The 28,000-nt window shown below is 41.2% G+C and overlaps 4 protein-coding genes across 8 annotated transcripts; 2 read left to right on the top strand and 2 right to left on the bottom strand.

The window, feature by feature from the left end:
• Nucleotides 1-2: 2 nt before the first annotated feature.
• Nucleotides 3-7,918, bottom strand: LOC115741126 (bifunctional purple acid phosphatase 26-like). 2 transcript variants are annotated; one of them, XM_048277445.1, is made up of 11 exons: nucleotides 7,644-7,918; nucleotides 7,065-7,131; nucleotides 5,985-6,214; nucleotides 4,845-5,045; nucleotides 4,580-4,691; nucleotides 3,834-4,060; nucleotides 2,559-2,697; nucleotides 1,989-2,209; nucleotides 1,005-1,126; nucleotides 729-890; nucleotides 3-391 (listed from the first exon to the last, which is right to left on the bottom strand). In XM_048277445.1, the coding sequence occupies exons 3-11, from the start codon at nucleotides 6,153-6,155 to the stop codon at nucleotides 334-336; spliced, it is 1,413 nt and encodes a 470-aa protein (XP_048133402.1). In that variant the 5' UTR covers nucleotides 6,156-6,214; nucleotides 7,065-7,131; nucleotides 7,644-7,918; the 3' UTR covers nucleotides 3-333. The 2 variants fall into 2 exon arrangements, with proteins under 2 accessions (XP_048133402.1, XP_030530711.1); XM_030674851.2 differs by lacking the exon at nucleotides 7,065-7,131.
• A 5,578-nt stretch (nucleotides 7,919-13,496) lies between these two features.
• Nucleotides 13,497-15,011, top strand: LOC115741083. The gene is made up of 2 exons (XM_030674799.2): nucleotides 13,497-14,089; nucleotides 14,284-15,011. Exons 1-2 carry the CDS (start codon nucleotides 13,598-13,600, stop codon nucleotides 15,001-15,003), a joined length of 1,212 nt encoding a protein of 403 aa, XP_030530659.1. The 5' UTR covers nucleotides 13,497-13,597; the 3' UTR covers nucleotides 15,004-15,011.
• Nucleotides 15,012-18,566: 3,555 nt separating this feature from the next.
• LOC115741019 (translocase of chloroplast 90, chloroplastic) lies at nucleotides 18,567-23,230 on the bottom strand. Of its 4 annotated transcripts, none has more exons than XM_030674714.2 (3): nucleotides 22,772-23,230; nucleotides 22,374-22,500; nucleotides 18,567-21,312 (listed from the first exon to the last, which is right to left on the bottom strand). In XM_030674714.2, exons 2-3 carry the CDS (start codon nucleotides 22,495-22,497, stop codon nucleotides 19,040-19,042), a joined length of 2,397 nt encoding a protein of 798 aa, XP_030530574.1. In that variant the 5' UTR covers nucleotides 22,498-22,500; nucleotides 22,772-23,230; the 3' UTR covers nucleotides 18,567-19,039. The 4 variants fall into 4 exon arrangements, with proteins under 4 accessions (XP_030530574.1, XP_048133391.1, XP_048133390.1 ...); XM_048277434.1 differs by having other exon boundaries at nucleotides 22,818-23,230; XM_048277433.1 differs by having other exon boundaries at nucleotides 22,860-23,230.
• Nucleotides 23,231-24,108: 878 nt separating this feature from the next.
• Nucleotides 24,109-27,680, top strand: LOC115740941 (uncharacterized transporter C405.03c-like). Its single transcript, XM_030674591.1, has 8 exons — nucleotides 24,109-24,189; nucleotides 25,413-25,814; nucleotides 26,199-26,416; nucleotides 26,710-26,774; nucleotides 26,872-26,973; nucleotides 27,153-27,270; nucleotides 27,353-27,488; nucleotides 27,570-27,680. The coding sequence occupies exons 1-8, from the start codon at nucleotides 24,109-24,111 to the stop codon at nucleotides 27,678-27,680; spliced, it is 1,233 nt and encodes a 410-aa protein (XP_030530451.1).
• The last annotated feature ends 320 nt before the right edge of the window (nucleotides 27,681-28,000 follow it).

Here is a 28,000-nt window from a genome sequence, read left to right as displayed (position 1 = left end):
ACATAGTATTGTATGTTTCCTTCCATAAGTTTATTACACTCTAACGGATTGCCGTGCAATGGAAATAAAAAAAGGATTCGGAGGACTACAATGATTGAGAAGAAAATGTATTGAATACAAGTTATGTGTTATCCATGAATCTGCTGCTGGTTTGTATATGCTAGCCAGAGCCACTTGAACTATTAATGAACATCATCTAATCCGCTACAAAATTTTACAACCTATCGTGAACTCACATATAAACAACCATCTTATCAAGTACTTCCCTCTGCCAACTCCAATCTTAAATGTCCCGTGACCCAACAAGACCTCGAATCAGACTGTAGCAATCTGCTATGTGATGCTCTTGGAACTATACTTCTTTAGTTTTCTTCGCCGGGAATTGCTTACCCTGCAGGACCACATGTCAATGAACTGTATTAGGACATCATAAGCTACAAGGAAAGATCTGCCATAAATTCATTAAAACGAGAGTCATGATGCCTTACGAGGAGATGCATGATGATAGTGGTCATTGGCTGTTGGTTACTGGTTAACAAGGTTCAAATGCAGAAATGAAAGATACCTCTATACAATTGTTTACTTTGGAGATGGTACTCAGCAAGAGATTCACAAAATGTAATTGGTACAAATGATCTGTGGCCCAGGGCTTGTCCGATTATTATGTTAAAAGTCACCTTTAATACACGCCAAATTTATTTAAATCAAACGTTCTAAAATTTACTCACCAATACTGATTATGCAATATGAAAGAGTCTGTGGCCACCTTTTTACCATCATTGTTCCGATTCCAATGGTAAAACGCATGAGTCCTGTTTTTGATTTCCAAAGTAGAATGGCCATAACTGGCCTCACGAAATGCAGAATAGTCTGGTTGTGGATCTCTGAACCTGTAATAGCAATGTCGTTGCATAACGAATATGCAATGGAGGAAATTTCTTGGAAAATTATCATCAGAATTTCTACCTATGGTGATCGAACTGCAAATAAGATGCCCAACTTACCTCCCGGCAAGGCCTTCCTGATTACCTCCATCTCCAACAGTTATATATAAAGGTGCGGACTTATCTGGTACAGGGTCACGATCACCACTACTAACATTGTATTGTATATTTGAGATCCGATACTGAAAATCAACAAATCCACTTAAAGTCAGTCAAACAGGCAAACACAAGATGTAGTACAAAATCAGTATGATGGAAACATCAACATGCGTAAAGTAGGTCTTTGTTTTTTTCAAGGACGATAGGTCTTTGCTTTTGTCAAGGACACCCCTTGAGACAGTTTTGCACACTCAACTGAGATTATATTGAGTGGCTTCCATTGAACAGAAAACCTAGTTTATCTTGCCATCAAATGGAACTAGAATGAAACTTCATATGTCACAGAAAACATAATTTCGACTAAAATAAGTATGAGGAACTATTCCTATCTGAGGGATTTATTATATTTGATCATTCACCAGAAATCCTACTTATGTACCATAAACACATCAAGTATATAGCAGGGGACATGGGAACAGAGATTCAAATTTACCACGGAAACCAAAAGAAACGTCACAGCATAAGAATGTTGTACAGAAAAATACATTTTACTATCCCAAAACTCATAGAAAGCAAGCATTAATCAGCTTTTATTGTAAATATAAGCACATTAAGACATACTTAACGTCATTTTGCTTTTGAACAGCAACGAGGCTTTTTACATTTTACTTTACACACATAACTTCGCCAAAGTCTGTGATTTCCTATTACTACTAATGTTGCATTGGAGGAACAGAAAGACCATCTGACCATGATCTGGAGAAAATTCAACTAAAGTAAATTTGTTTGTAATTCCATGTGCAACCTCTGATTCTGACAGACAGATTACAAGGAGTCCTCAAAAATAAAACATTATAAATCACTGTAACAGTTCAAATATCTGGAGCATCTGAAAGTAATTGCAAAGTAAGCATTAATAGATGACTCGCCAGATAAGAACCATACCGATCTTTCATAAGCATGAACATGCCCAGCAAAAACAATATCAACTCTGTTACGAACAAACCACTTTTCAAATGCTGCTCTCATACTTTCACCCTCCATGAAGTGTACATTATTGCTATGATACAAAGGAACATGCATCAGAACAATAAGCCAAGGTGTCTTTTCTCTGTCTACCCTTTTAAATTCTTCTCGCAGCCACATCCACTGAAGTGTGTATTTCACTGTTCAAAATCACAATCAATCAGTCCCAACATGCAGAGAAAGGTAGCAATAAAGCAGCTAGTCGGATTAGCATTAAACATGGTTTATTAGTCATTCGAGAAACCAGTTTGAATTTTCTATTATCTTGGTTTAGCCGGTTCAAATTAGCAGACGTTAACTTCTCTCACAAAATCTTATTGGTGTTGAAACTCATTTTTCTGTTTCCTTTTTTTTTTTTTTTTTGGGTAAAGCGTTCTTCTGTTTCTTTTATGCCTTTTACTTGCCAAAGCTTCTATTATGCACATTAAAGGACCTCAAATTGCTATATCAGAATGAAGTTAGGTAGGCAACAAAAAGAAGAAGAACTACCAAAGGAAGAGTAGCTTGAAAGCACGATTATGTGGGCTGAAGCTCGTCTGACGGCATACCAAAGAGGACTGGTGCTTTTCGAGGCCAAATAAGGTGTTGGATATCGATGCAGATAGGATTTGAATGGATCAACCTCCTCCTTCACTTACATAGGACGAAAGAATAATAAAGAGTAGATTAGTAGCGGATATTAGAAACATACATGATCTCCCACACAATAGAAAGCCTAGGAATTCGCATCTTCCAAAAGCATGCTGCTTTTTGAAGTTACAGGACCAGATAGAGTTTAACACTCAAGAAGTCACTTAGAGATTGTTAGTTTTGCCAGAAAGACCTATATGGTTCTTTGAACTCCCATTAATAATTCATTTTTATGCACTACAATGGTAATCTTCTTTCTACAAAAAAAATCTCGTTAAAAAGCAGCACATTAGTTTCACTGAATATTATACAGTGTGCTTTCTTATAATCCTCCATGATAAAATGTTTACAAAAATAAGCCGCATGGGGCTTCTTTTACTTATAAGCCTCTACAAATGACTTTTCCTCCAAAATTTGAAAATGAAACATTTCTAAAACTCATGGAAAAGAATTATAAATGATTCTACATGTCAATAAAGGTTTCAAGTGTTTCGTGTTACATAAAATTCAAAGCGTGAGCGCTACAAAATGTACGAAAGGTTAATAATTAAATAGTAGAAGCCATTTAGAAAGCATCGACACTCTCCGAGGACCTCCATGTCGTGTTGGACGCATGTTGAACACTCCGTCACCCTCCGACACTCTCTGACATGCGACAAACACGTGGTCGGCGCTCTACATACGCTAGGGACACGCGAGTCTAGTATCCCAACATGCCATTTTGACACGAATAGGGATCAATTTTAAGTATTTTCAATAAATTAAGGTCAAACTATAAATTTATCAAAATATATATACTTTAGTCATATACCTAGGCACCCCAAAATTAATATACCCAGCCAGAAAAACAAAAACCTAATCGTGAATCCCTAATAGAAAAAGAAAAAGAAGAAGAAACTACAGCCAATAGTTTCATATGCACATGATAATTTATCTCATATATATAAAAACAAACATTTAATATACAACGTGTCCCAACCGTATCGGAATTCTCTATTTTTTAAGTAATGACGTGTCGGCGTGTCGTGTCGTGTCGCATGTCGCATGTCGGTACTACTTAGGAAGTCAACCCAAACTGAAAAGCGAGATACAAAAACGGTACATTTAAAAAGCACATGTGCAAAGATACTTTACCATGTAAGGCATATATTCTATTTCATGGTTCCCAGCAGACCAGATCCAAGGCTGAAATGCCGCACTTTGTTCAATAAAACGACCCCATGTGTCCCATCTTAGCCCAACATCATTGTACTTGTATCTATCAGCATAAGAAAGATCCCCCAAAAACAAGACTGCCTGTGCTCCACTCACCATGTAATGCTGAAGAGTGGAAAGCGAATTATAAGTCTGGCCCAGATCACCTGCGACATGCATAATGATATAATCTCGTACTTCCCAATATCTTTTATACATGCTAGAGATAGCAAAGTACTAGAAAATGTGAAAAATTGCGATCGATTGACAGGTTTGTGCCTATAAATGGAAGGCAGGTTTAAAATAGAAGAGTAGAAAAATTGTGATAAACAGGAAAATGTTTTTCTTATAAGCAAAAGTCTCTGTAGGGTTTGAATCACGTAGGAGTGTCAAATTTGTCTCTGTCATTTTAGCCCCTCCCCGAACCCTCTCCCGCTCTGTGCTCTCACAGTTCTCTCCCAGGGAACTACAAAATATAAGCTGGTCTGGGAGATACTACTTTCGTTTCACTGAGTGACGATCCACTCTGTGATTAAGAACCTAGACACTGAGCTGTTTTGTTATCAATACTAATCAAGATTCAGACCTTTTGATGGAGTGAAACAATACAAACTCCAAATAAGCCCAAACAACCTTCCCTCTGTCTATTTCGGCTACTGAGATACCGAAAACAGATGGTAGCTCACCAATAATTCCGAACTTGTGTGAAGCATCGGGGTCAATTGTTGGTGGTGTTTGAAACCAAAATTCTCGAGAAGAACCACCACTTCCTACTTTGTAATAGTACTTGGTATCATACTGTCAGCAGCAAATAGACAATTTAAAGAAGATTTCGATCAGAGATTGTAACAACTAGAATATATTGAAATCTTTGCTGAACCTGCCGTCTATAAAACTTAAATAATGATCCCATAAATTGTCAATTCACAGATCAATCCATTAGAGGATCACCTCAAGGCCATCAAGAAGGCAATGATGGATGTAGCCAGATTTATACTTGTAAAAAGTGTAGCTTGTGCTTTTTCCTTCAGCAGAATTATCATACTTTCCTTTCGTGGTGCCATACTGTACCTCACTGGATCCTGGTTCATCAGATGTGACCCATGATATAATGACAGCCTTTCCATCATAGTCACCTTGGGTGATATGAACCTGCAAAAGAAGGAAAAGCAGTGTGACATAAGAAAGACTGAAATGAGCTAAATGAATCCCTAAAAAATCGATTCAAGGTGAATGAAACAAGCTAATGAATTTTTCACAGGGACATCCTGATAGAAAGTAACCTAGTTGAGTACAGAAATTAATAAAGATGACCCAAGGTGAGTAGTCCATTTTTCCTGATGATAAATAAGATTTCATTAAGAAGGTATCAAGGGGGTACCGCCCCTACACAAAATGGCTTCTAGTAGAAGCCACCCATCTGCAATATTGTGCACAAAAGACTGTTCTTAGCATTGCCAACAAACTACATGTGCGAAATTGAACTTTTCTGCTATACCGATAGTGAAGAGTGTACAACCATTCATCCCTAAAAGAATTCCCACATGATTCAACTGCTTCAAATGCTCTTTTGTTGCTCTCTATCCAAATGAGCCAAATAACAAGGAGAGCACCATCTTAGTAATATGTTTCTTTCCAATATTTGAACTAAAAGTCCCTCTTCAAGCCCAAAGTTTGTGCCGCATGGTGCCTGAGGTCACTCAAATTACCCCTAGAATTGCAAAAATAGCGGTCCAAATCATTCTGGTCCAGCTAAAACTTAAAAGTAAGTGTTTCCAACTCCCTTCTTCAACCCAACTTAGGTTTAGACGTAACTTCATCAAATTAAGAGTATCTCATAAGTTAGGATAATTCATCTCTTCAGCCCAATTCCAGGCGTCAATTTACATATCACTGTAAACAAAAATAATTTACTGCAGGCAAGATGCCCTGTAAGATGCACACAAGGAAAGAATGAGATTTCAATGTACAAAAACAATGAGAACCATTGTCTCATTGCATGACTACACCGTTTTTCTCACAACTACCAAATGCTTGAGGGAAACTACAAACAGAAACTTCCTAAACAGTGTCAAAAGATTGATAGCTTACTTGTTGTGGTGCATTATGACCCTTCGGAACTGCAAAAACTTCATTATCGAGGGGAATGTCAGATGATGGCCACTGTGATCGAATGACAGTACTTGTGATTCCAGCAAAGGTATTTTCAACACAGCTCAGGAATATGAAGAATGTTGAAATGAGCCGAAGGAAGGACTGCATTCTAGAAGTCCTCAGCTTAATTGATGATCAGTTAGCTGACAAGTATGATTTATTGCATCCTAAAGGAGATCCATCAAAGAAAAAGCCCATCAATAATCTTCAAAAGAAAGTGCAAATGTGAGAAATGACAATGCAAGCTTTACATGAAAGCTGGTTGAAGGATCCGACAATGACCCCCCCCAAAAAAAAGAAAGAAAAAAAAGAAAAAGAATAAACCAACAATATGAATAGAGAAGATAACCTCATGTGTTCAACGTGATAAACTCATAATTAGCATACATCTTGACTGAGAAGTTTTCAGTCTTCATCAAAAAATGGAAAAAACACTGGCAACTGCAATACTTTTTCCTTCGTTTAAATTCATATCACATATTCATCAAGTTTCCTAGTAGATTGCAGCAATTATCGAAGCCCATCCACTCCAAAGAAACTAAAAAAGAAAAAGAGAGAGAGTACTCATATAATACTTCAAAGGTTAAATTGTTCTCTTTTTCCTTTCTTCTCCCCTTTCAAAGTGAGTTGACCAGCATAAGTCATTCAGGCCACTCCAGATGAACCGGAAAAATAGGTCTGCAGTGACACATATTGGGATCTCAACTTTGAGCTCTATACCCGTTTTTTTAAGCATGACAGAAACATGCTTACTGAGAATGAAATCTCTCATTCAATCTATGGAGCACAAGTAGGCACATTCATAAAATTTTATTGCATGTTGAATGATTCACATAGGATAAGAGCTGTTTCATTCTCACTTTACAGCTTATTAATTCACCCCATACAGTATCATATACAGAACCAATAGAAGCCCATCATGATAAAATGATGACGACAACAATGCCATCCTTCACTAGTGTGAAGTAAAGCAATGGAGATCAATTACGACAGGTAAAGCAACAAGAACAACAAAACCTCCGTTCCCACAATATCACGAGACTATTATCAGCAGCGGCACCCTATATCGGGAGCCAGCACACAACTGTGACCGATTCAAGCAAAGAACATAGTCAAAGATGATAGTTTGTTTTAAGGTAATCGAACAGGAACCACCAGGTGATAGAGTAACCAGGTCCACTCTTCTTTAGTAAGCTGACCATCAAATTCCCTCTCTCCCTCTCCATATCCTCCCATTGCTCTGTAAACGGTCCACTCGAGAACGTTTAATTTAGCTACGGAATTTTACTTCCGAAATGAAAGCATCCCCATTTGCGTCTTTTCCTCCTCCAATTCCTCAATGCCTCATATCTCAATCCTCTCGCACCAAGCAATCGCCTCATATCTTGAGTCAACCCAGGCACACTAAGACCAAGACTCAGATCTTTCCAAAGTCAAGTCAATAAACGCACGATCCCAAACGTGATTCATCCAACACACGACGCGAAAAAGAACGTGGATTACGATCAATTCGGTCCCAGGATAAAAAATCAGAATCGATTTCGGCGGACATGCCAAAGCTAGTGCTGAGACAGTGAGGCGAGAGTGTGAGCTTACCTGCGACTGGAGAGCTCAGCGAGATCGCGTGCAATTGAATCGGGAATCGTCGATCACGCGAAAAGAAGGCGCGTGTTCTGAGGAGAAACTTGTGGAGGTCGGGAGCTTCACCTTCATCGGTTGTTGAGTGAGACAGAGACGTCGGAGCTTCAAGATGGCGTAAGTTAGCAGGAAGATCACGTGGCGTGGCGTGGCGTGGCGTGGCGTAAGTTAGAATTGGAGCAGCGAGTTTTGGGCTGTGTCCAGTTCAGTATCTTGGGCGTACCTAGTACCCCAAAAGATGAGGCGGTCGGATCCGACACGTGGGTCTACTGCTTTCATGGAACGTCAATAGCACCTGCAACTTGGCTTTCCTTCGTGCGCGACTCCACACGTCAATAAATATATATATATAGTTACATTTTAACTCCCAATTTATTGAAAAGTGTTTAAAATTGGCCATGTGCGTATCGAAATAATATGTCGGGATGCTCGACTCGAGTTTCACTGGCACGTCCGGAGCGCTGATCACTTGTCGGAAGTCTAACACCTGTGAACCATACGTCAATCGCGTATCAAAGAGTGTCGGACGTGTGTCGATGTCCAACACGCATTTGACATCACATAACAGGCTCCGAAGAGTGTATGTCCTTTCTCAGTCGGATTAGGTGCACGCGCAAAATCAGAAACACGTGACCAATAGTCATGGGGGAGATCTTCCCGACAATGGCCAAGGACAGGCCCGCCCGATGCTTAGCACACCGAAAACCTTGGAATGAAATATTCGATCAACCAATTCTAATCAAATTTGAAATAGAGTCAAAAGATAGTCACCGCGTTCATGGATCCCTAAACGTCCATCGACGCCACTCACGCAATCAATTGGTCATATTCTATCCCTTCTTTGAGCTCTACCATCATCCCACTCTTGAGGCCTTACGTGCATGGCCGACGCTCTGGCGATTGCCTCAATCCTCGCAACTTTTCGCGGATCTGAGGTCACCTATACTTTTCTTGACAAGCGTGGCATTCAAAAGCTAACTACGCTCTCTCAGTTCCACTTGCTTTCACCTAGTAGGCTTCTAATCAACGGCTAACCCGCTAGGTCTTTGTCACGAAGGTCACGACGGTCTCTTTTGGAAAAATTTCAAATAAAGGTCTAAAGTAAAAAAAGGCCTGACTTCACCTGCTAGTTAATGGCATTTTTGTCACTTATTTATTTTTTAAAAAATAAATTAAATTAAAAAAAAAAAACCAACAAGTGCCATAGGGCCCTCGTTGCCATCGAACCCTGGCCGGTAACCAGCGACCCTAGCCCACCACAAGCAAGGGCTTGCCAATCTAGAGGGCAAGGGTCATGGCCCTCGCCTAGATCGAGTCGAGGGCCACCGCCGGATGGAGTGGGGTTGGGTGACGACCTTGCCAATAGTGGCCCTCAACTTGATTTGGGCAAGGGTCGGGGCTAGGCGACTCGAGTGGAACCTCGCCTCACCATTGCCGAAAGGTTCGGCAATGGTGGGGGTGGAGGGGGGCGACAAGGGCCCAGGCTCTCATTGGCCTTTTTATTACCATAAATTTACTTTTTTTAATTTAATTAATCAAGAAGAAAAAAGGAAAAAAGAAAGTAAATGATGAAAATGCTCTTAACTAGCCAGTGAGGTCAAGCTCTTCTTTGGAACCGATATGGCCACTTCACATTCTTATTTGAAACAAGATTCACTTGAGGCCCTCATGTAAGAAAATAAGGATACTTTAAGCCTTTATTTGAAATAATATTCACTTCAAGAATTTATTTGAGAAAATAAGGGCATTTCGAAACAAACTTCACTTCAGGCCACTATTTAAGAAAATAAAGGCGCTTCAGGCTATTATTTAAAATAAGGACTACTTCATGCCCATTTTTAAAAATTTTCCGATTGTACTATCATTTTCACATTGCTCAGCATTCAGTCCGATTCCACGTCCTGTCACTATGGCACTTACATAACTAGGGAGGAAATTGGACCGTGACGAAATGATAAGACCATGCAAGGATTGGTGGTAACCATGGCACTTTGTGGCTAGACGTGAGGTGCAACTTTGGGTTGTCATTCATGACGGTTCATAAAATGATTTTCGTGGATGAGTGCCTTGAAGCCCAAATTCGCAACTAAATAAAAGTTTTAGGTCACGGACATAATTAAAAACGTTCCTCAATTATTGCCTTTGGAAAAAGAACATTGTAAGTATCAAAATTTGTGTATGGAGTTTAGTTTAGTGCCAAATTTATTTTTCGGCTCACTTAAGTGCTAACTTTTTTGAAAAAACTGTCATTTAAAGTGCCAACTCCAATCCGCTTGGCCGAAAATTCTATATTGTATTTTTTAATTAAAAACTTAAGCCTATGGGCATGTTTGGTTCAGCATTTGCAAAGGACTTTGGGGCTCTAAAGTCCCTTGGCCAAATGCAAATAGCATTTGGTTCTTTTGTTGCTCAACTTTAAGAAAATGCAATTACATTTTCAAAGGCCCTTAAAGGCCTTTAGCCCAAAGGAGGTACTTTGGAAAGTTGCATTTCCAAAATGCAACTATTTTTTTTTGCTTTTAACTTTGTCACTCCACCCGCTGCCGATCGACCTTGCCACCCGCCGACCACTGCCGCCTCCGCCGTCACCGATCGTCTCTACCTTCGCCTATCGCAGCCACTATCGCCGTGGCCGACCACCGCCGCCGACCGTAGCCTTCGCCGACCGCCTTCGACCATCGTTGCCACGCCAACGCCATCTCCGCTCCGGCGCAATCGCTGACCACCACCAATCGTTGTCGCCACTCGCAACCCACTAATGACCACTGTCGTCGTGCCGGCGCCATCGTTGGCTGCAAACGCCGACCACCACAATCGCCAACCACCGCCATCGCCGACCTCCGCCACCAACCGACGCCCCCCACTGCCGCTCTTCGACCGCCACTTTTTTTTTTTTTTTTCAAAAAGCAAAAATACTTTACAAAATGTATTTTTCACTAAACAACATTTATGTCAAAGTTGCTTTCCAATGTGTTTTTAAAATACACTTTACCAAACACTACTTGCATTTTGGAAAAAGCCTTTAATCCAAAGATATTTACATTTTATCAAAGTCACTTAGCCAAATGTTGAATCAAATATGCCCTATGTGGCTCGTCGGAAGATTCACTCAGCAATAAAAAAAGTTAAAAATTAAAATAATATTAAATTTTTTTAAAAAAGCTAAAAATTAACAAAAAGGAAAAAAAAAAAGGAAAAGGAAAAGCGACCCTAGCCGATCGTCGAGAACCGGTTTTTTTTCGTTAACTTTCTTTTCAATTTTTTTTTAGTTTTTTAGCATATTATTAAAATAAATTTGATTCTTTAAAAAAAATTAGCTTATTTTTAAGTTTAAAAGTACAGGTGAACTATTTTTTTAAAAAAAATCACCACATAATATAAAATATTTAATAATAAATGCCACGTAATATTTGTCCGATTTGACACTTAAGCAATCATTTTTTACCCAATTTGGCACTTAAATGAGCTAGTGAAAACTATTAGTACTAAAGTGAGCGTCGTACACAAATTTCAACATTTCTGAATGTCTTTTGCCAATTTCTTTCAATGACATCCATCGATGATATCTCGCAGGTATATGACAGCACGAGATCTCGTTTGACAGGGAAAATTACAAAAAAATACTATAAACGTATTGCGATTGTATCGATTCGGTCCTTAAACCTCTTTTTTGCCATTTAAGTCATAAACATTTTCGCGTTTTTTCAATTGAATCTGTTTGGCCAATTTTGGTTGGAGATCGATAACCTGGACATTGGTCTAACATGGCATGGCCGGTCTTGACATGGATAAATTTTATTAATTTTTTGAAGTTTCTTATAATTCTTTTATGCCTTTTCTTTTTCTTTTCTTCACTTTTTTCTGTTTTTTTCCTGGCTTAGGGCCGGTGACGGCAGCGGCACCCTCTCCCAATGTACAAATCAGTGATTTCCGACTAAATTGGCCAGATTGACTAAATCAACACAATTGCAAAAGGTTTATGACTGGATTGGCAAAAAAAAAAAGGGTTTATAGCTTAATTAGTATAATTGTAATAGGTTTACGACATTTTTGATAATTTTCCTCTTATTGCCATTCCCAACCCTAAAATTGAGAAGATCCAAATCCACGTCACCAAATACAGGCCTTAAGCGGGTGGCACAACAGATGGTTACAGTCCTTAATCAATGTGATTGAGATCAAGAGTTCATGTACGGAAAATCGAACCGATGGTAGAGTTGGGACCGCAGCTAAGGTAGACTTCCTTTCGCAAGAAAACACAAAGTTCATGTGGACTTTAATGCTAGTCAGAAGTTAAAAATAGGCAATCGACAGGGGCTGCCCGCGCAAATCCAATCATGCACGCGGGGTCGAGCATCTTCCTTTCGGAGAACCGTCTCGTTCAGCCAGAGCCGGACCACATTCCAACGCGAAATACTAAACAAGTCAGCAAAGAAACCGATGATTCCTGGAACGTGTTTCATGGGCGACACGGTGCGTTTTTGTTTGGAACATATGCTGCTCGCTAGATTCGAATATGCTGGGACCAGCGAGAATTTACGTAATCCTCCTGGCAAGTGGCAACATCCAGTCAGTTGCCTTCTCCTCTACTTTACTATTTTTCCAGACGGATGACTCGGTTGACCACGTAACCTGCGATAAAGATAGGTTTGTTTGGCAGACCAGCAAGCCCCTTTTGGGCCAAAAGTTATCCTTGCCCTGAAATTCAATAATTGGTATTCGTGTTTTGTCTTTTCTTCTCCTTTGTAGTTTATTTGGAGTTCACGTTTGAACCTTCCCTGTACATAGAGTCTCCTGGACTTTCATTTGGGTCAAAATAAGTGAATTTTCATCTTTCCTTTGTCAAATTGAATTGTTTAGGGAAAAAGGAGAATCAAATTCAAATGGTAGTGAATGAGAAAAGGGAGGAGGAAAATGGGTATTTCCATTTCTTCCCCAATTTCATTTGCAAGACTCAGATTTGTTGTCTTACAATAGTGTCGTGTCCAAGATTTTTATCTTCTCTTTGTCCATTTGCATTAATGCTTGAAACCCAATTGTCACATTATGCCTAAAAAAACTATATACAAACATATGAACGAAATGGGTCCATCGTGCCAGTCAAATGGCACTCATAAAAACACCTAATTTACGCTCCTACATATTTACATTCGATTTTTCCCAAGGAGGAATGGAAACACACACCGTTAAACATATTTTGAAATGCTCTCGTGCCATTATTAATATGCCAATCGTCAAATGTGAATATTTCTAATAATGGAATTATCGATAATCTCGAATTACTCTTACGGTAGCTTGAAAAGGCCACCTCACCCTTTAACTATCCCCAAAATAATTCTCATTGGACCTCGTGTTAGGATCGCCAACCATGCCAAAAGCCACCATGAGGGCTCGTGAACTTTACCGTCAAGAGAGGGAAGTTACAAACTTATTCCATCTCGCCTCATCTGCATCAATAGAAAAGGTCGCCTTGCTCATGCTATCGATTCCAGAGTGTGCGCGACCCTTGCCTATGTCCTCGTACTTTGTAGTTTGCACCGCAGCACGCACCGGACATATTACAATTTGACCGCCGAGGGGCTGGATCGCAAAATCCAACAAATTGACGATCAAAATTAGACGACAACGACAACAACAACAACAACTCATTAGAGGACAGGAATTTAATATACCATTAAGAGGTGAAAAACATGCGGCTGCTTCCGTGCATGGCGATTTGGGGCGCGTTGACTGGTCGTTGAGCCCCATTGTTTCCCAAACTAAATTACGAAATTGCCGTGCGCATTAACTTCATTTCTTCCTCATATTTCAAGAACACCCCCGCCTTGTCTGAAACACACCTTCTGTGTCTCTCTCCTATTCAATTCGAAGGTCCGAGTCTTGTTTTTCTAGAGACCAGCGCCGAGACGACCATGGAAGAAGACCCCAATGATCCAGCGCCGCCGGGCGTCCTCAGCGTCCTCGAGGCCCTGAAGAAGGCCTCCCACGAACTCCAGTCCAACCCCAAGTCCACCGCCGCCCGGCCCGAGTCGCCGGATTCCGGCTCCCCTGCCGTCAAAGCCCTCCTCGAGCTCGAGACCGAGTCCGACAGCCTCCTCTCCAGGGACCCCAACCTCTCCGCCCTCTCCGGCCACCTCTCCACCCTCAAGACCCTCGTCTCCACCCTCCAGAAGTCCGGCGGCCACGGCCTCAGCTCGTTCTTGACCCGCCGGGTCTCCGCCCACTCCATCTCCCGCGTCGCCGAGTCGATCGAGTCCGAAATCCAGGCCTGGATCGACCGGGAGACCGTCGAGAAGCTGGTCGCGGGTCTCCGGGAGAAGGGGTGCGGGGACGAGGAGGAGCTGGTGAAGCTGCTGAGCCAACTCGAGGCCCGAGTTTTGCGAGGGTTCGAAAGGGACTTGCAGGTAGATGGCCATCAATTCGTGTCGCATCACTTTCAGTTAGCGAAATAGTTCAATGCGCTGACAAATTATATTTCCATTAAACCTCGTCTAATCTATTTAGTTTCGAATTAGCTGTGTTCTTGGCGTAAATGGGTTCGAAAATTCGTCGATCAATTGGTAATTGTCTTTGAAGTTAACGATCATGTTGCTGGCAGGACTTGCTGCTGAAGTCGAAGATCTTCGGGTTGCTGGAGACAACTCTGTGGAATCAAAATTGCTCGAAAAGGATCAGAGAGCATGTCGGTTTCACGATCGCAGCTCTGATTCGGTTCAACAAGGACGTTTTCGTGGGTCAAGTGCTCATGGGGGCGACAATCCGCGCATTGATCACGATGGCCTCTGCGCACTCCCTGAAGGTGCTCTGTTCCCTCATCCAACCGATCAAGTCCCCGCTCGTCGACGAGATCGAATCGAACGGCCAAATACTGAAAATCATAAACTTCCTCAACCATGAGGACCTGCAGGTCAAGGTCGTGGCCATGGACTGCATTCTCGAGATTGGCTACTTTGGGCGGAAGGAGGCGATCGATGCCATGATCGAAGAAGGATTAATTAAGAAGCTCGTGGAGTTGCAGAGATCGGAGTTGGGCGGCGATTTGATTGATTTGGGAAGGTTCGAGCAGAACGAGGTTGAGACTGAGAGCATGATCAATGCAGGCAAGAGCAAGAGCAAGAGCAGGAGGTTCTTGGAGAGCCACCCGTTCGCAAGCTGTGTGGCGAGGTTCGCAGTCCAACTTGAGGTTGGAGAAGGGCTGAGGCAGAGAGAGAAGAGGGCGTTCAAGCAGGAGATACTGGCGACAGTGAGGGAGGCGTCGGCGAACGATGCCGAGGCCGCCACCATTGTTGCCGAGGTCTTGTGGGGCTCTTCACCTTGAGGTAAAAACAATGAGGACTTGGGACAGACCCGGAACACAGGACAAGGTGCTTGTGGTGTCGTTCATGTAGGAGGAGAGCCATAAAGGTGATGGAATTGGGGCTCTGTGATTCCAAGCTTACTGGGGGCTACTGCTGTTGTCTTGTTTTTATCAGCCCAGTATTCGATCCCGGGTCTTTGCCGCCGCCGCCACAACCGACATATCTCTGGGCCGCGTGTCCACGGCGGTGGCGGCGATGTTGTAATTAATGTATGTGGGTTCAGGTGATGCATAGGGAAAAGGAAATTGTACAATGGATTCAATTTTTAGTTGAAAATTCATTCTTGGAAAGACCAAGATTGATTTTTTTTTTTTTTAGTTCAGAAGCGGTGAAATCTTTGTTTTTTTAGCATCTGATGTATGAATGAAATGCCACAAAGTTGCGAGCTTCGAGGGGATCAGGTTCGACAAATGATTGTTTACGTGGGTGGGTGAGATTGGGGGTTCTTTGAAAATGTTAAAAAGTGGCATAAGAGCACAGGTCCCAGGATGCCGAGGAGAATCAGCTCTTAGAATATGCTGCTGCTGGAGTTGAACGACAGAATCTGATCTGAGGTCATCCTTGGTTTTTGGTTTTGTCTCGGACGGAAACCAAGTTGTCTATTTCCAACGCCAAAAAAAAAAAAAAAAACAGTGGTTGGTGGGCACTTTGACGGCTAATTTTCTAGAAAACCATCATCTTTAAGTGTAGTTGCAATTCTGCGCCGCACATTATTCTGTCACGTTGAAAATTTCCAACTTTCACTTAAGTATCAAACTTGCCTGCGCATCCAAAAATCATCACCGATTTCATCATAGAAGAGTTTCTTTTTTCTTTGGTGACGTAATCAAGAATATTGGGTTCTAAATTGTATAAAGTACAATTGTGTGGATTATATCGATATTACTGATAACATCGTAAGGTCGCTATTGTTCTTTACAAGGTAAGGGTGTTCATGTGGGTTTTTAATGAACTTTTGATGTCAATAATTTTGAGTAAACTAGTTGTGATTTTTTGACGTGTGGGTAGATTTGAGATTAAAGTGAAAGTTGGACATTTCTTATGAGATCAAAAAAAAAAAAAAAAAGAAAAGAAAAAAGAAAAAAGAAAAATAGGGGCAAATTTGAGACCATACCTAAAATTTGAGGTATTTTAGAAAATCAAGCGGCAGCTTCGTAGCGACAGAATTGACAACCTCTCCTTAATTAGGGAGTTTTCGAATCTTATGATAATTTATGAGAGATGATAATGATTAATCGTATGTGCTTAATAAATTTTGTTAGCTTATCAGAATATGTTAGTGAATTAGTCTTATGAGAATTTGAAAAATTCCTCGAGCTAAAATCACAGATATTTTATACGTGATCTTGATTCTTAAAAGCGGGTAATCTTTCAGATGGTTTAGGAGCTCTCATTGTTTGTTTGTAGTTTCCTAAATGTGTCCGTAAATTATAAAATTTGAAATCGCCATACTTAAGTTAAAAGAAAAGAACATCCGATTTTTAACCCCTCTTTTTCTTATATACAACCACAATTTTAAAAAATCATGAGGTGAAATTACGGATTTTTTTTTGTGGTAGGTAATTTTCAAAAGTTAATGTATTTTCTAAATGTTTCAGTAATTTCATGTATATAAATATTTCATCTTCTTAATAACTTTTTAGTAAGTTAAGAAATTTGAAATCATTCTACTGGTGCTATGGAAAAATAAAAAGAACATCGATTTACCAACCTCTCCTCTTTCTAACGAGCATTAAATAAGGGTGACAAAAAAGAATTACCCAGACCGGACCGAACTAGTTGGTTTTGGGTGGTTCTAGGTTCCAAAAAAATTGAAACTACTGATTTTCGGTCCGGCTTCCGATTCCATGAGTGAAACCTATTGGGTGGTCTTGGGCCTTTCTTATCCTTAAAGCTAGTTCAAAGGGTGAAACTTTCTCTCACACTTATAAACCAAACGCCCATTCTTAGTCTTGGGCTCTCTCGGGGTGAGGTTTTCTCTTGTACTTATAAACCGACCACCACATTCAACAACCGATATGAGATAACCCCAACAATCTCATCCTCACACATTGGGCCATGGATCGGAAGTGCAACAACCAGTAGGGTCTCTCTCATTTTAAAAGCTAGCTTGAAAGTTGAAGTTTTCCCTCACACTTATAAATCGATTATTAACCTCTTTTACAACGGATGTAGGACAATCTCAACAATTTTCTCCTTGCATATCGGACCTTAGGTCGGATGCGTCAACAACTCATATCTCTCCTCTATGACCGTTGGGTTTAAAAGTTGAAGCTTTCCCTCATACTTATAAACCGATTATCAACCCCTTTTACAACAGATGTAGGACAACCCCAACAATCTTTCCCTCGCATATCGGACCTTGGGTCGGATGCATCGACAACTCATATCTCTCCCCTATGACTATTGGGTTAAGATTTGTTGTTAACCTGAGTTTTAATATCAATGTTGAGTGGTTTTAGGTCTCACTCATCCTAAAAGCTAGTTTAAAAGGTGATACTTTGCCTCACACTTATAAATCGACAACCAACCACTTCCATAATCGATGTAAAATAACCCCAACAAAGCCGCCCACCGAACCGTACTGATTTTTTTTCCTTACAAATCTATAAAAAACTAAAAAGCTGTGATCCTTCACAAACCCTCCATCTACTCCTACTGCTTCTCCTTCTTTCGTAGGTTCCATACGTCTGGAATTCTTGATTCGATTCTTAAGATAGAGCTAATACTTGGGTACCCAATCGTTCTTTGAAGCTCTTGAGCTTATAAAGTCTCGAATATATCCCTCTTGCTGATTGACCAGGGTCGAATGGGGACCTACCTCCACGAGCGCATGACCATCATGTTGTCTGATTTTACTGTGGTGGAAACTGGAAAGCCTATGTGCTCCTGTAACGGGAAGTTTATGTTAAAAAGGAAAAGTAAACTTTGAAGTAAAGAAGATTAGGAAAGAAGGTGATCTTATTATTTTTTTAAATAGAAATAATAAAACGACACATAAAAAAAATTGCCACCAATTCGATTAGCCCATTTGAGAACCAAATCGGACCAATCGGTCTAGTCCGATTTGATGCCAGGACCACGTGGGCCGGTTCCCGATTCCAGAAACTGAGAACTGACCAGCCCCTTTGGCCTGGTTCCCAAATCTGGGATGGGAATCGGACCACCCGAGAATCAATTACCCCTAACATGAACGACGTAATCACTTAGGCTTTACAATTATTGCAAGGCTTGCAAGGATCACGCACCGGTAAGCTAACCGCGGCAAAACAAGCGATCCCTGGCTGGTTTCCATGCCATCTCTGCGGCAAAATACTGAAACCATCAACCATGTCAATCCCTTCCACATCACACAGATCATGATCAAAACCGTCGCCAATCGCATAATGCTCATCAAAGTAGATTCACTATCCAAGTGCATCGACAAAGATGCAGGATGTTTTTCATATGAATTCTTCTCACCTGATCCAGCCAATACCTGCATTGGATATGAATGTCCCAGCACCTGCCTATGAGCTTAGTGTTTATAATGAATACCCTTGTTTTTCATTTTGAATGATACTAGAGAGATTCTGAGTCAAACAAAGATCTGAACAAGTCAAACACGCACAAGTCATTCATCTAAGATTGCTATACTATTACTCTGCAAGAAATTTAGTATGTACATTACATTCCCGCCAGAAAATCTCACTACCATTTGCTGTACAAATGTGGGTAACGACATCCAGACTGAAGTTACCAAGCGGCGACCGCAATAGTTCAAGTGACATGCGGTAAAGATAATGTCAAACTCGAAAAAATTGACCCGCAGTATTCCAAGAGATTACAATGGGTGGCATCCAAAGGGCTGGGGGACGCGAGAGCCTGAAACTGCTCCGATCCCCCGCCAACATTTAACCTTCTCCTGTGTGAGGGAAAACAAAGGTTGTTGAATAACTGCATTATTATACCTCGCTCTTTGCATCGGAAGAACGATAGGTGCCAAGCGATGCATTCTCATCCACTCTCTAATGTTCCTGTACTGATGTTTTCAGGGATCTTTCTACGGAAAAGGCCCCTAACGATTGACACCAGTGCGATCAATGCAATCTCCATATGCTCCGAGCTACTTGTTTTCAGAGAAAGCTGTCCCATTTTCCGGTTATTTAGATTCCCGCTGATCGAAACTTTGGTGTCTCGGCTCAAACGGAACTCAGACTGCAAACCACCACTCAACACCATCTCTTTGTCAAAAGAGAGGACCATCATTGACAGACTTATGCTATCTGTCCTCACAGGGTAGTCCCTCCCTCTAACTGTAGCTTCAAGGCTGCCGCCATATGCTACTTGTTCAGCACTCCCTAATCGACCAGCATTCACTACAAGTTTGACTCTCCGGCCAATGTGCATAATGTCTTCAATCTTGGCACCGGTATAGCACTTGTCCCCAAAACATGTCAAAGACACTCCACATTCAGTAATGTTATGCTTCAGATTACTAAGCTTTGTATTGCTGCGGATGTTATATATAAGATCTTTCCCAGCAGATTGAACATCTAGACCTAAAGAACAAGAAGGTCCACTTGTGGTGTCGTAAACTGCAGAACACTCGGAGTGGATACTGAAATCATTCTTTTCTTTGCTCATCTGCCCCGTGGCAAAGGCAAATACATTGCTTTTCGTTTCAATGGATGTCTCCAGATTAATTCCGTCGAAACCCACATCATGGTCCCAACCATGCGGGTCTAAAACAGGTCTGACAAGGAGCTGTTCACTAGTGACAAGGCCACGATATCTATGTAGCGGGCAGTCTGAGTCGAAACTTGGAGGTACGGCCATATCTGGTAACAAAAAAGGCTCGGAAGATGTTTCTTGATTGTCAGAATTGTCGTTGCACTCTGAACTCTCCTTTTTCAAATGCTTATCCTCTCTGAGTTCTCTCTGGCGCCGCAACTCTTCTCTCAACTGCTTCTTCATATAGAGAGTCTCCCTATAGTCCAACTCATCAAGATAATCCTTCTTCTGTGATTTGGTCAACTTCTCAAACTGGGATCTCGATAAAACTTTTATGGGAGGTAATTGATCATATTCATCTTCTTCCTCTGTGTCTGAAAGTATGGTATCATCCATCTCGTAGTCAGCACCACCAGTACTAGGTGGAGGACGATGTCGCAAAAGGGAGGAGAGAAGGTGAGGCAGAGAAGGCTGCCTCTTAGCATTTGGTGGTCCCAGAGCAATGCTGTCTCTAAATTCCAGAAATTTGTTAGCATCACTGAGAACTTTCATACATACGCATAGTAGCAAAAAATGAGATTTCCAAACCTGCCCATTCGGAAGAACTTTTTCTCCCAAGAAATTTTTTCTGCACTGGGAATGGTTCTCTACCAACAGTACAGGATTCTCGATCTTTGAATCTGAGACAGCCAGATGAATGTAGCTTTGAATCAAATTGGCACATTGACCAACATATGATTCATACACGACAGGATAACCATTTGGTCCTTCTGGGAGGGAACAGGAAGCATGTGTCATAACAAGGATTGTGTTGAACCAAATTGCATTGCCAAAAACTTCAGTAAGAAGCTTCAGAAGAGGGAAGTCGCTATAATTCGTATTTATGAGATCGAGGCGTTCAAAAAACAGAACAATATCTGGTGGTGACTTTCGGATATACTTCTTCACAGAGAGCAAAATCTTCCTATTTCTTCTCATGTTAGCAGTAGAAGGAGGAAAAAGACCAGGAGTATCAACAAAAGTTATTTCCATCCCACTGACAGTTCCAGTAACCTCTCTAATGGAATCCGTGGCTGGTTGAAATGCATCAGTGACTGCCTTCGTCTGATCAAAAATTGAGTTTATTGTTGCACTCTTGCCAACTCCGGTTCTTCCCAGGACAAGTACCTTAAATGAAAAATCTAATTCCGGCACACCAGCAGCCTCTTCCTGTGCTGCTTGTGCTCTAGCCTTATCATGAATATGCTTCAGCACTTTTGGATCTGCTTCCCCTGATTGAATCAAGGTTGCCAGTCGAACCCGATACAAGACCTTTGCCGCCAAAAGGTTGTCCTGTTGATGCCCAAGCCGTTGGAGAATCCGCAAAAACTTAATTTGGAGATCTTTGATCTTAGACATAGGATTTGACTTTCCTCTATCAGAACTAGAGTGAGATTGGGAACAAGTTTCAACCAGACCTTGCTGTTGAGAGGGATAATGCTGACTCTCTACCGTTCCATCAGAGGAAGCTGATTGATCAATAGAAGCTTGAGACACTTCCGGAGAATCTGCACGGGCTGAGAAGCATAGAAAGTGAGACGAGTCTTGTTTTCCCCTTTCATGAAGCAAAAAACTCAAGTCTGACCATGCTATTTCTTCAAAAGAACGGGCTTGCTAGCAGTCTGCTAGTCAAGAAACAATTTATTTATGATGCTATGGTCAATATGCTGGATCTAATCATACTGTAACCCTCACAGATGCTTGACATGAAAATACACAGAAAGAAGGTAGCACATGACAGAGAAAAATTTATTGACTTCCAGTACTTGATTATGAGTTCCCATATCACAGTGGACACTGGAAATGGAGATAATAAAGTAGTCTACTACCAAAACAAACAAATTCCTAACCTGTCAAAGACTGCGACTCAGGAATATCAACAGGGAGAGAGTTATCTACACTCAAAACAAGACATGGGCAAGCATAGAATCTGAGATGTACATTAAAAAGATGCCACCATACTTAATAAAATCATATGCTTCAGACTACCCCACCTAGTATCAAAGAAAGCTGTACTAATCTTGCAGTCCTTCCTTCGTACAAGGAGTATATCATGTCAAGTGCACATCATTAGTCCTCTTACTGTATAGCATTTACATCCGGAATTGCACAAACTCTTTATATCACATAATAATCCCTCCCTTTTGGTATTTTGTCTCAATCCACATTTTTTACCCACAATAGCACACTCCATGACGAAAAATTCAGAAACTCTTCGGGAAGGCCATGTTAAGTTCGATATTGAAATCTACAATTCAAACTAAGAGCAGAAAGAAGATGGACATTAAGCACTCCACTAAAGTCAAAATGCAAAAATCAGTTTTAGACTCTCTTCAATGCCAATGCTTGACATAACAATCCGCTTCTTAGCAGATTATTAAGAGAATAAGGAACAAATGTTCCAACTAATATAATCGAACATGCTATGAAAATGAGTTCAAGCATAACCTACGCGGTGTTGCTATGTCCAAACATCACAAGAGAGCTGGACTACCTTTCTTCTTTCCTTTTGGGCAGTCCCAACAATTATCTAAGTGCCAATTTCCATACCCAGGTGGATAAATTGACAGTTCAATACCTTGTTCATGAAGCCCCTCATTTGGTGCCTCGCTGAAATAGCTATTGCTACCAGACAATGGCCTTGATGAGGACAATGAATTCATCAACAACTGCGAAAAAGCCCAATCCCTCACACTCTTCATCCTCTGCAGTGAATTAAAATGAAAAGCAATAAACAGTCAATACTTTGACTGCATCAGAGGAGCTGATAATGAAAATCATACTGATGCACAAAGTGTAAAAAGTTAAGAAAATAATCACCAGCAAAATAAACCAAACCACCACCCCCCTTCCCCCCCCCCGCCCAAAACCCAACCAAAAAAAAAAAACCTTTTAGAGAATCAAGCAAACCCCATATTGACAATTAATCAAAGCGATAACATAAAAAGAAACGCCGCATGATTAGAGTGGCGTTACCAATTAGCAAAGATAGAATCAACGACACGATGACTTCAATCAACGCACAAGCAACGAAGAGCTTTCTTGCTCTTAGCTTCAGACTAACCAAATGGCAACTGAAAATCCTCCCAGCAACACAAAAGGGTACCAGCTTCTCTAATCAAAATCCACAAGCAAACGGGCGGCGACACCAACCGCAATGGGCGATTCTCGAACCAGCTGGGTGCAATCCGACAAGGAGCTGATTCAATCCGAACCGATTGGAGATCCGTACATGTTCGGCCAATCTTTGACCGACCCGATTAAACTCGTCAGCAAGAACGAGCGGCTGAGGACTCGGGAGAAGAGAAACTCGAGGATCAAGATAAGACGCGAAAGCTGACAAAGAACACAGCAACCACACCAAGGTCCTCCGATTTTGCGCCCTGACGATGTTGTCCCGGCAACGAATTCGATTTCCGGAGAAAGCGAAATGAATAGAAAAAGGGGAACGACGGAAAAAAATATCAAGTCTTGGAGGGATCAGATCAGGTCACTCTCGAAAGCGGGCGCGAGCGGCATCTATCCGGGCCGGGCCCAACTCTTGAGGCCCACAAGGAGCGGCATGGAAGTTACGGTCCACGCGATCCGACGTTTATTTAGTGCCTCGTTCGAGAGCTCTGTCTGCAAGGTCGCCATTCTCTTACCCCACGCTCTAAAATTCTTGAAGAGAACAAAACAAAGATGGTCTTTTTTTCTGCATGTGAGAAAGTTCGAAAAACAACCACCCACGTTTATAAAAGAAGCTTGAGTCGACACCTTCGATGGGAAACGTGAGTTGCCGCAAATTAATCCAAGACCAGGACAGACTAAGATTGTTTCTTGTGCAGAACTTCAATTTTATCAACTACTGTGGCCGTCTTGTTGGACTTTCCCAGCTTTAAATTCTCTTAGTTCACATGATGCGTCGAACTTCAACAGCAAGGAGTTCCCGGTCGCAACTCGGGAGGGACGGAGATGGAGAAGGAGAGATGAGCGGCAATTTGGCGACGGCCGAGAGGTGGAGGCGGTGTGTTTCGTCGGGGGAGAGAGAGCAGACTTCAGAGCTCGGTGGCTAGTAGGGAGGGAGAGAGAGAGTAGAGCCATCGCTTGAGTCTTGGGAGTGGGAGAGAGAGTAGACGACTTTGGAATTTCCTATTTATGAGAGCAGAAAAGGACCGCTTGCCTTTCGGAGAGGTCCGTTCACATCCACACACACCAGCACTTCACTCTCTCTCGCTCTCTGCTCTTAAAGGTTCCATTTTTTTTTTTTTTTTGTGTTTGCAAGCTCTGTCTTCTTTGCTTGTAAGCTATATCTGTCAAGAAAAATTGGCAAAATGAGTCCGAGATATAAAGGCGGGTTGATTCTCATTATGACATTTGTGATCGTGTGGGTCACTTCTGCAGAAGTCACTCAGGTTAGTCTCTCTCTCTCTCTCTCTCTCTCTCCCTATCTTTTTGTGCAAAATTCATTCTTGCATTTCCTTTTTTTTTTGGCTCTCTTTCGGATAAAAGAAGAAGAAGAAGAAGATAGGGCTTCAGTCTTTCTTGAGTTACGGCGAGCTTCTTTCCCTGGGTGTAGCTGAACTTTTTGTGGATGTTTTTGTATCACGCGTAATCCTCCAATCATAGGATGTAAATCTGTAAGTCGAGTGGGATTACGCAGAAGCATCACTGAGAATATAAAAATCAGCAAAACATGCTCAACCTTTATGAAAAAGTGGACTGGTATAATAATTTGGTCAAGGATCAAAATGCATCTTGATCTTGCCAATGTGTAAATCCAAGAGCTTACCTATTGGTTTAGAAGTTCTGCGAAAGAGGAAATTTGATCAGATAATCTTCGGTGCCCTTGTCTTTCCACATGGGAGTAAATACACCTCTGTGTGATGCCGTAGAAATTTGGAGATCAGATACCATGTTGAAAGCAGTATGTATTTGGTGGAGGATGGACAAGGGCAGGATACTTTGAGGAATATAGGCAAGGTTCATGGAATAGTGATAATTTCAATAGTTGATGGAAATGGTATTACAATAGTTGGTGGAGGAGCTACATGAATATGGGTTTGTTATAGTGCTTCTCACCACTATTACATGACTGAATACAAACTCCATCTATAGAGCAATTCCACCGACAAAGTGCAACTTGGATCTTTGTACACACATGCTCTTGAACACCACTTTGCTTGCTGCTTATGTCCATCTGAGTAGTCTAGATTGGACTAGGGATTTCTTTGTAAAAAATGGATCATCAATTTCCAACAGATGCATTATCGTTTCAAATTAAGTTAATTAACATGTTCCCTAAATATGAGAATATACATCTAAATTGAGGCAACTCAGCATGTGGGGTTCGTTATACTCGTACACGTGCTTTCCATTTAACCAATGAGTTATTAATCAGAGCCTAAATAAGTGACACAACTTGATGGTGTTTTCAGAGTTTTCATTCGGTGATATTTGTTATTTACATTGTTTAATTGGTGAACCGTGTCTCCTATTTTATCTTGCTCCTATTGCTGATCCTATTAGGTAGTAATTTAATTTTCTTTCCCTGCTGAGAAAAGTTTCTGAATCGGAAGAACATTAGTTCCTCTGCTGCAGTAACTTTTACCGGTTAACATATAAACTTGTGAAACAGGGTGTTTTCGAGGACTACAAGCATCCATTCGCAGTGACCTATCTCGGGACTTCTCTCTTGGCATTCTTTCTTCCCATAACATTCTTCAAGGACTGGTTACTGAAGTCCCTAAGATCCTGCACTAGTGAAAGTGGCGATAGTGCGGAGACAGTCGATACAATCTGTAAAGGTCCAGATTCTCCTGGCAAAAATAATGTGAAGCAGAGTAATATTGAAATGGCAAATCAAGAAGAGTTGAGTGCGGTGGATTCAGCAGGTGAAGAAGTTCGTTTACTTGAAGAAGGAAAGGGCTTTGTTGCAGAGGGAAACAATGATGACATTGTGGAACAAGAGGAGAAGATGAGCAGCAAGCAAATTCTCAAAGTTGCCTGCACCCTTGGGCCTATTTGGTTTGTGTGTGAGGTGAGAGACCATTTTGTTTTTATGGTTAACATTCGTTACTGCGACTTTACTTGTGTCTGATCATTTGTTTTCTGATACAAGGCATGTGATTCTCACAGCTACTCAAGTGGGTGTAAGTATCATTGTGGAGCTTATAAGAGAAGTACTAATTTACCAATACAAAACCATCTTTTCTCAGCATATTTCTCATAATATTGCCACTCATCTATTATACTCTACTGGAATTAATTGATTGCGATATCTGGTCTTACTATGTTCTTTTTATGATCCGCATCATCTAAAAACCTTGCCAGTCTTAATGAGTAATGAGGTTTGAATACCGAGAGAAAATTGCACTTTCTTTAGATATCGCATAGTATTGAAGGGTGTTATTATTGTTTGCAGTATCTCATGAATGCTTCACTCGCTCGAACAAGTGTTGCCAGCTCCACGATATTGCTATCGACATCAGGACTTTTCACTCTTCTGATTGGTGCATTCCTAGGACAGGACTCCATAAGTACAGTAAAAGTAATCTCGGTCTTTGTCAGTATAGCCGGAGTCGCCATGACTGCACTAGGAAAGACTTCAAGTACCGATCAATCACAATCGAGCACAACTGTGTATGTAGTCTTTGTTTTCCAAATTCATTCGACTTCGTAGTTTTGTTTTCATTCTTCCTGATTCCTATTAAAGATCGAACATTCTTGTGAAACAGTTCTGGATCTCACATCAAGTTGATCTAATAACATAATAAATGTGTAGTTCTTGCCTATTATCATCTGCATATTTAGTTCTTTCTTGGGTTCCGCTTTCCATTTACTCTTAATTCACACTTTAGTTGGCATATTGATTGAAATTACTGACCAGCAACTAATAAAGTCTTCTTTTGTGTTCAATCTGTTTTCAACAACAGAACCTCCTCTCTTCTAGGAAATCTTTTTGCAATTCTCTCGGCTGCAAGTGATGGACTATTTGCTGGTAAAGTATTCTCTTTTTCTTCAAAGTAAAATCTCTCTTTCAGTTGAAAGTTTCAACAGGTACGTAGCGGCAAGCATAATCATATGGAAAATTTCAGTGCTTATCAAGAAGTACGCTGGAGAAGGAGGAGAAGGGGTGGACATGCAAAAGTTATTTGGATATATCGGACTCTTCTCGCTTGTCGGACTTTGGTGGCTTGGTAAGAACCATCCTTAATTTTAACTTCCTCGTGAGCATAAGTTTTTTTCGCATGATGGTGTGCTGATGCACTTAATGATATTAAACATCTTGTACAGAATCAGTGGCAACAAAACCGATTACTTTCTGTTCTTCAACAATGGGTGTCTTAACTAGTTGTTATTGCTTGGACTTTTTCAGTTTGGCCTCTCATTGCTTTAGACATAGAGCCCAAATTTGACTTTCCTCAGTCTGCGGCCTTGGGGGCAGTTCTTCTTGCCAACTCCTTCGTCGGAAGTTTTCTCTGTGATTATTTGTGGTTAGTTCAGAAGCTAAACCTTGATGAATGACGATTTCTATGTTTTTGAATCTGATTTATAACACTAGTAAATAATTAATAGGGCGCTCAGTGTTGTTTGGACCACTCCTCTGGTGGCATCACTAGGTGCCTCCCTCGAGATACCTGTTGCCATGCTGGAAGACATCCTAATACATGGTCGGCGGTTTTCGCTGATTTACGTCATTGGCTCGTTCCAGGTACAAGACAAAATCACAGGCTCTACAAGCTTGGAGCATTGTTTTCCTCGTACTAATATGTTTGTGACTTCTTACTTGCAGGTATTCCTGGGATTCGTATTAGCTAACTTGCCGGACTGGTTCTCACCGACATTTGTGTTGCACATGCATTGGGATAATTTTGTACATGGATATGAGATGCTTCGACTCTAGGTTGAAAATACCGATAAATCCATTGCTTGTCTGTCTTTAAGCGTGATCCTTGTTTTTTTGTTGGGTCGGAAGCCTGATCCTTCTTTACTCGAGATCGAGATCGAGAGATCGAGAGAGAGAGAGAGAGAGAGAGAGTGGAAATAAGCATCATTGTCCTCTGATGGCAGCAAGGGTGGCGTAGCATGTCTGCTCCCCCCCCCCAAACAGTTTTTTATTTCATTATTTTCACTTTTCAAGCTTAAATTACAACAGGCTCGTGGTAGAGCAAGTGCCGACAACAGACACGTGGTCGGTGTTTCTATGTTACGCAGCCAACTTGG

This window comes from Rhodamnia argentea, chromosome 4, assembly GCF_020921035.1.
Source record: "Rhodamnia argentea isolate NSW1041297 chromosome 4, ASM2092103v1, whole genome shotgun sequence".
Classification (NCBI taxonomy): Eukaryota; Viridiplantae; Streptophyta; class Magnoliopsida; order Myrtales; family Myrtaceae; genus Rhodamnia; species Rhodamnia argentea.
The sequence above is the reverse complement of the archived record's forward strand: the minus strand, read 5'-3'. Positions and strand labels throughout refer to the sequence as shown.